General features: G+C 39.6%; 1 protein-coding gene across 2 annotated transcripts in view; it reads left to right on the top strand.

Annotated features, from left to right (window-relative positions):
- Positions 1 to 4815: 4815 nt before the first annotated feature.
- FER (tyrosine-protein kinase Fer) overlaps positions 4816 to 8748 on the top strand; it is a 51971-nt gene continuing 48038 nt past the window's right edge. For both annotated transcript variants that reach the window (XM_028170318.2, XM_028170317.2), the window contains exons 1-2: positions 4816 to 5373; positions 7018 to 7208. In XM_028170318.2, the coding sequence (XP_028026119.1) occupies positions 5178 to 5373; positions 7018 to 7208 (387 nt within the window). In that variant the 5' untranslated portion in view covers positions 4816 to 5177. The remainder of the gene's footprint in view (positions 5374 to 7017; positions 7209 to 8748) is intronic.

Genomic DNA, 8748 nt, shown 5'->3' with positions numbered 1-8748 from the left:
GACTGCGCGGACCGCGACGAGGATGACACAGCGGAACACACATTGGCGCGTTGCCCTGGATTCGACGAGCAACGCGCCGCCCTCGTCGCGGTCATAGGAGAGGACCTCTCGCTGCCGCGCGTCGTGACTACGATGCTCGGCAGCGACGCGTCCTGGAAGGCGATACTCGACTTCTGCGAGTCCATCATCTCGCAGAAGGAGGCGGCGGAGCGAGAGAGGGAGAGCTCTTCCCTTTCCGCACCGATCCGTCGCCGTCGAGCCAGGGGCCGGAGGCGGGAATACGCCCGTACGTCCCGGCCCCTGTAGGTAGCGGCCTCCCCCCGGTGAAGGTCAAGGGGCGACCTGAGGGGGTGAGGCCGTGCGGCGCGCTACCAGCACTCTAGCGCGCTGCCGTGGAGTGAAGAGAGCGACCGGTCGACGGTGTATCGCGTCCCGACCCGGCAGGCTGGTTCTGGTCCAGCGGGGTATTCCGGGACACCAGCGGCACCGTCTGGGCGGCCCGACGGGCTGCCGTACCGAGACGGCCGACGTTTCAGAGCCTTCGATTCGCCTCGAAGGCTCCGTCGGCTGGGCGTCCTTGGGGTGAGCCGCGCCGTCTGGTTGCAGTGTTGACCGCGGTAGCCCCCCTACCTCATCCGGGTTCTGACCTCGGAGGGGATCGGACGTCGGGTGTAAGAGTGCAGGGGAGTCGTTTAGTGGGTGGGCCCTAAAATCCTTGGGCCCGCGGTCTGCTCACAACACCATGCAGATCGTTGAGTCTCACATACCCCGCGCGCCCCTTTTGCGCGGGGACCTCGTAGGAGGTTCGGTCATCTACCCGAAAAAAAAAAAAAAGGTATCACCACCGTGCCTATTCCTGCCGTGAAGCAGTAATGCGTTTCGGTTTGAAGGGTGGGGCAGCCATTGTAACTATACTTAAGACCTTAGAACTTCTATCTCAAGGTAGGTGGCGCATTTATGTCGTAGATGTCTATGGGCTCCAGTAATCACTTCACACCAGGTGGGCTGTGAGCTTTTCCACTCATCTAAGCAATAAAAAATAAATAAAAAATCCGTGAACTTGTCTTAAATCTCCAATTACAATAATCAATAAACAATGTCAGACGAGAAAGTTAATTTCGAATAGGAGTTCCTAGAGCTTAATAAAATGAAAGGACTCCTCCCCCTCAGAATTCCAGAATACGGCTAAATAATGAGGCTGCATTCTGAAGTTTTCAGTACCGTGCGAATAAGATAGGTCAAATACCGTCTATCAACGTCACTGACAATAATTCCCAAAAAATCTTATAGAATGTAGGGATAGATTTGATGTATGACCAGATACGACGAAACTACTATTTTAATTTAAGTTTCATTACTGGCAATATTTAATACCGTTCAGAAACTTTGCCTAACTGGTTCATTGTCTACTTACCTTTTTAAACTTACAATAAAGTTTGACATAATTTTTTGTTACTTTATTACAATTAAACACTTCGTACTTCAATAAATTAATGTATGAAGTTATAAATTTGATCGGAAATAATAATGTAAACGAATTAAATTGAGACAATAAAACACAGAATAGTCTAAGTTCACGGCCAGACCATGGTTGATATTTCAAGGGCAAAGTCTTTTCATTGTTTGTTTTAACAGTCAAGGATAATTCAAATCTATCAATAGCTGATACTGAATATGTATTTACTTTATTGCACCATCTATTATGATATTTAATCTTATGAACATGCGCTGTTTTTTCCCCGCACAGTTGGGGCAATGCCATGCAATAGAAGGCCTAGACGGTTGTAAAACAAATAAAATTTTGGAATAAATTATATTGAATTTGTTTGATCCAGTAAAGGATAAAAATTTGGATAAAAGGCACGTTATATTGAGTCCATACTGGAGATGAGCATTCAGATGGCCGATAACTGGTCTTAAAGCCTAGGAAGATGTACCTATAGTTTCACAAACATCAACATGAATCGTGTCACTCTATATCAGCGGTCGGGGAACTTTTTTAATTATTACCCCAAAATATTTTTGTGTAAGTTAATGTTACCCCATGGCGAAGAACAAAAAAAAACGAAATCGCTTCTTTTTAGCATCTTTCATATTATAGCCCTCATGATAATTTTGAAAAGAAAACAATAACTAAAAATTTAATTTAAACAATTTATTCAATTTATGAATGTAATACCTAGTAATGCATAACGGTAATAATAGTAATATGTATATGTAATATACAGTTGAGGAAAAGAAATCGCCGCCACATCGATTTACCCAGTGAAGCCATGCAAGTATACGAAAATAGCTTTTGAAACAAGACCTTTATAGGTCAGCTATTTTGTCCGAAATATTTTAATAAGAAAACCTTACTCATTTATATCTTTCTTTGCATACTAATAGAAAGATTTTATTAAATTTCATGATTTTCGCTAGAAAAATGAATATAATAGGAAAAAAATATATAATTAATCGTAAATACTTATATTATATTCTTATACCTTGATGCAACTATCTGAAGCGAGTTACTTGAAGAGAGCTCTTTCTCGCTGCATTTTTGACCCCGTGCGTCGGTTAATTTATATTGTATTAATGCGTGCAGTGCCAAGACCACAAATAAACTTAATTATTCTTGTCGAGATCTTTTTTAAGGTTTTCGTGTCAAGAATCACCAACGCCACATGTATTTGAGAACGCTTTTGTAACTAATAGAGTTTTAGCATTTATTCTTAAGATTATTTTAGTTTCTTAGTTTCTTATTTAAGTCTGTAAACTTCACTAACTGCAACAATCATAAATGAATAAAGGGCGCTACTTAATTACAGCATCAGATCAAAATTCATATGAACTATCTACCTAAAATCGTTGCGTTCACCTACAATGTGTTTCGAGAGGTCTTTTATCAGAGATCACGTATTGTTCGGTTTCTGAATGTACTTGCCTTCACGTAGTTTTCTGGGCGCTAAAACATGCCCTCTTACAAAGAGGTTTGAATAGCATCTACAGCGGTAGAGAGTGGCTTAGCTATGCCCCCAGAATTTGCAAATGACTATGATTTTTTAACGGTGGTATGGTCTTTTGTGAGTTTGCACAGTTAGCACCACCCTGCCTATTTCTAGAAAGAGGCAATGATAAATTCAGGTTTGAAAAGTGTTTCAATCGTTATACTATCCGATTGAGACTTTGGACTCATGTCTCAAGATAAGTGATCACGTTGTGATATCCACTAACTTTTGGTAACTACTTTACACCGGGCGGGCTGCAAGCTCGTTCTCCCACCATCTATCAATTAAAGTAATTTAATAAGCGATGGTGACCATTCAACCTTATCAAAAATGCTTAGTATAAGTAGGTCATTCTTTATATCTTTTTCATCTACAGTTTACTTCGTCTAAGCGCCGTGACACGATAACCCTCTTATCGTGGCCTCCACTAATTACCTACACATCCGACCCAGGCGACGACGGGGCAACGCTAAGCCGCCGTCGCCCGAACATGTCTTGTCGGATTCCCCGGATACACTCTCGGTGCTTTTAGGCTCTTCAAGTACCGATCACCGTCCAGGTCTAACTCGCCGATTACGACGAACATTTTGTGGAACGAGCTAACCCATAGACAGCCCATTTTTTTGTATTACATACTTATATACTCTCGGTGCTTTTACGCTCTTCAAGTACCGGTCACCGTCCAGATAGAACTCGCCGACCACGACGAACATTTTGAGGAACGAGCTAAGCCATAGGCAGCCCACTTTTTTCGCTGGATCTTCTCAGTGGGTTGCGATTCAGATCCTGTGATAGATTCTGCGAAATTATTATATATAATATTCTGAACTTATTTTAAGTGAAATAGATGTTTTTTCAAATTGTCTCACTACTTACAGGAAAAATCTGTCGCGGATCATCTCCCAATTAAATTAATCTTAAGCAATGAATGAAATGTATCCAAATCTTAGCTGTATATTTTATTTTTATTTTTGATGATAATGCAATGTCGATTGCACCTATAATTGAGGTGACATCTGCCATGAACTTTTGTCAATTTGTCAATGTTTTGTATTGATGATCACTTTGTTGGTGCAACTTATTAAATAAATAAATAAATAGTTCTTTTGCTAGGGCTAGTGTTAACAAATTCTCTTAGCTTAAACCCGTGAGCTCACCTACTCGTCCGAGCGAAGCTGGAACAGCCCTAAGCTACCAGTGCATAGGTTGGCAAAAAAGTAATGATTAAATTTCAGTTATCAATTCAGTTATTTACTGCGCTATCATCTAGGTATTGAGGTAAAAATAGTCAAATATAAAACACTTCATGAAAATTGGTCCGAATGAGGTAAACAAGGCTACTTTTGTAGCTTTTGAGAGATCAAATATATTGTTATAAAAGTACATATATTAGGAACATAATATTGAATTTACTGGCTTGAGATTTAAATTTGTTTTTTTGTGCATTCCACAAAGTAAAATTTAGGAATTGTGAAATGTTTTTTATCGTTTCAGACGCACAGACATACTCATGAAGCCCAGGGACATCATAAAGTGAAAGTGAGGTACATATGTGCGGAGGATTTCAATACGTATATTAAATATTATCTATCTAAGATGCTTCATTTATCTGTTCACATTACAAAAAGAAATATATTCATAATTTCTGCTTTCAATTTCATTCATCGAAATTCATGCCGCTTACGGATCTTTCAAGCAGGTGTGAGCCAACAAACACTTGGCCAGGATTTAAAATAAATTACTGTCTTTTGCATCGAATACAAAAAAAACACGTCTAGGCTGATCAGATGAGATAGGTTAAGCTTAGTTGAGCAGCGAGGACGCTGCCGCTTCTGTCTAGCCGGTGAATCGAGTGGGCCCACCGTGCCTGCCTCCGTAACGCTAGATGGCATTCAAGTCGCACCCCGTTACCGAGCGGTCGTGTGTTCCGTAGCTTGTCGTCGTTCTAACTTTCCGCGTGCTCCTCTCGTTCGTGAAGAACGTTACTATTGGAAGTTGCTTTTTGTTTGAATTTATTTAACCGTCAAACTCGGTTTCGACTTTAATAGCCCACCTTGCAACGCCTTTACGCTTGTAAATTTTCTTTCGAGGGGTCGCAAAACAGTGTTGGTGTGATAAAAAAATATGTGATTTGTGTTGTGTTTATGTTTGCAATGTGTGGTTTAGTGTAGACGTGGGTGGTTCACGATGGGATACACTACGAATGGCGCGGGTCGGGCAGCGCACGAGGCGCTGTTGGCGCGACAGGATGCTGAGCTAAGGCTCATGGAAGCTATGAAGAGAAGCCTCCAAGCAAAGATGAAAAGCGACAGAGAATATGCTCTGGCGCTAAGTGCTGCGGCTGCGCAGGGGCAGAAGATGGACAAATGCGAAGAGCTAAATGGTAAATATTGTATTTATTATACTCGTGTTTCGCTATCATGCAGGCCTCTCAGTCAAAAAGTTGGGGCTTCGAGACTGGACGGCGTGATCAGGGGTCAAAATAATCAATAGTAGTGCTCACGAATGGTAACAGTTGGCAACATTTATTTAAAAATTGATTTTTTTTTTTTATGGGTACCAGAACAATTAAATTAAGGTAAAAATATTAAGGTATAATATTTTTTAACAATCTTGGTTGTTTTCAATGGAAAACACAAAATAGATTTAAATTTGGAAGATTTTTGTGGGGGCTCTAAAAAGGTTTGGATGGATTGTGTGAAAGAGAATACGCGAGAGAAGCAGAGATAACGTGTGGTAGGCCTGAATGGAAAATGGACATACTACGCCGACTCCACAGAGTGAGATAACAGCAAAGAGAAGAAGAAGATATTTTTTAATTGTTTGATTCTGTCTTAACAAAATTACCTTTTTTTTTTCAAATTACGATAACACGTAAATTCGTCTTGTTATTATGTGGCGATTATAATATTGTAAACTATTGCAAACCAAATGAAGAGAATATAACGTGTGATCTTTTAATAAATCTTATAACATTTATTATTAGAAACTTCAATATAATGTGACGACAGTTGAAATCTGGCCAAAATCCATTTAATAGCCCTTGGTTAGTCATTTGATAGTTGATCGAAAATATAAAGAAGACTAGAAACTAGCTCTAAGGTAGGGCTTGCAATCTAAATCAATCTCAATCATCTTTTGTTCTTTGTCTTTTACAATGTATTCGAGATTTACGGTTATTAAGAAATTTAAAATTATAAAGCGAAACCTCGTAAATTTGAGTTTATCTGAAAATCAGACATTATGTTGAACGGTCCCGGCCAAATATCGGTACAGCAGGTACCTGGCATAGCCCTAATTCTAAATATCGATGCAAAATCATAAAAATAGACAAAAACTTGTCCATCCCGATGGTCCGGTTGTTTCGACGGTTTCATTAGATTGTGAATATATTCTCGAAACGTTTCGATAACTTATTCTGATTTTAATACTAGGAAGGGATGAACGATTAGTTTGCGGGATGTAGTATGCAAAAATATATGTGTAATGTGTTCATTCTATTCGATTTGTCGATGCCATACGCAGAAGTGTTATCCTGGATATCTCAATGAGCTTCTGCATTAATCCTCGGCAGGCTTTTGGGATGGATGGATGGGTGGTAGCTTGGAGAAGGGGGGGGGGTCGTGTATGGGCTTAACAAGGAAGGGAGAGGTTTGCTAACAACTACTGCAGTGCTTTCGACGAAGCGCTCATAGCTCAGGGGTAGCTGTTCCGCAAGTGTATCTATAACAGGATCATATCCTACAGATGCGGGGTCGCAAGAATTGGGTTTGAGCGAACACCACTTGATCTACTAGTGGAGTAAACTGTTCCTTCGTAATAAGGTAGCACTTATCAAATGGTAACCATTTTGACGGTGACGGTGGCCGCAGACTTATCAGTAAATATGGACAACTAAATTATGGCCCAACACAATATTTTTTTCATTAATATACCTACGCTCGAGAAATTCAATCAAACAATTTAAAGGGTGGAAAGGAAAGTGTGTCTCAAAATTGCTTGTTGAAAATATCGTATTCTCCTCTAGGATCGGTGATAGCGGCAGCATGGCGTACCATGACCGAGGAGTGGGATAACACAAGTCGTCTCATCAAATTGAATGCCGAAGCTCTCGAGTCTCGAGCTCTTGATCGCCTCACCACACTGATGACAGAACGAAGGAAGGCGCGCAAAGTGTACCAGGAGGATCATACAAAAATCTCTTCTCAGTTCACACAGGTTTGAATTTAGCTTTTTATTTATTTTATTTGCCTGCCTATTTATTTCGCGTGCTCTAGCTCAAATTTTCAGTTGAGCTGTAACTGTGTCCATTCACGTACGTCATTTAAAATAAGACTATTTCCGATCACGTCGTGTAGATAACTGTTGCTCATTCATTTAGTATTCTAATCACGGCTGCCTAAAACTCTATCAAACAGCAGTCACGTACATATTAGTTTAGTGACTTCGGTAATTTTGTACCGATTGGGTGGGGTAAAGAACTTTTAATGACTCGGTAATTTTCTTGAGAAGTTTTAAAAAGTTGATTGAACAAAGAAACATAATCTGTATTGAATTGGTTGGTTGAGTAATTACCATTACAATTAATATGAAGACCTACAATTCCACATTCCTCCATTCAGTTATCTGTGAATGGTGTAAACTCTAAATTAAGTTTATGCGCAATGTGGCGAGGTCACTTTGCTGCCAGTTAAAATGTGTCCAACGCCAGTGGATTGAGTACTGAAAATGGTTAATTTTTTTTGCATTCATTTTAAATTTATACCAGTTTCTGACAGACATTTGGATTGCTAAATGATTAGATAACGTTATGGGCGCAGATCTCGTTCAGTATTGGGATGTTGCCAACTTTTTCATCGAGATGTAAATAAAATATGTGATATTGGCGCCGTCATTCCTACTCCTCGACAAAAGAGTTCGCGTAATGTCTTTGTAAAATGAGGGTACGAATCGTTTATTTCCCTGAGGTTTGCTTACAATATAAATCAATAATTATGGTGCCGCATTTAGCGTTTCGCATCAACAGGTTTTGCTTTGTAGTCAGACGGTATGACTAAATGTTAGAAAGTCGCGCCGTTGCCGCGTTGCCTTGAGTCTCCAAGTGACAGGAGGACATTAGTATGCCAGGGAATGCACTTCTCTAAATGAATGACTGACTTTGGATTTTAAAGTAATTAACGTTTTTGATTTGGTGATAATAATATGATGATATTACGTAAATATCTAAAAGTAAAAATGTTAACGTCAATTTCTCACCATGCGAAGGCGACGGTAATTAAGTTGTTTCCCGGAAATTATACTATTTTCTTGAATTATAAAAAAAAGAAGTTGATTGCTCGTTTCTTTATATGATTGAATTGAAATTTCGCCTATTTTTTTTGGCATGTTTCTGGTATCACATATTATCAACTAAGACAAGGATGTAAATTATAATTTTGTGATTTAAAATCAAGTCTTGTAAAGTAAAGCGTCGCGATTGGCCGCGCGGCACCTGTCACCGTTCATTGGCCCTGTGCTTACGCCTCAGGCGCGTGCACATCCAATTTCTTATTTGATTTTTATTTTTAATGCGATTATTTCCACGAAGTTTTTGCTGATAATATGAAGATTCCATTGGATTTAATACAACAAAGAAAAGCAATAATTTACGCATCGGTATCCGCAGTTCTTGGTTAAGTTGCGTAAGAATATATTATTTTAATCTATAGCCCGTGTGAGTTGTTTCATTTTGTATAAACATATAGCTTACTCAAAACGA

Source organism: Bombyx mandarina, chromosome 06 (assembly GCF_030267445.1).
Source record: "Bombyx mandarina strain Sakado chromosome 06, ASM3026744v2".
In the NCBI taxonomy this organism is placed as follows: domain Eukaryota; kingdom Metazoa; phylum Arthropoda; class Insecta; order Lepidoptera; family Bombycidae; genus Bombyx; species Bombyx mandarina.
Note: the sequence above shows the minus strand (reverse complement) of the source record. Positions and strands in the feature narration are given on the sequence as shown.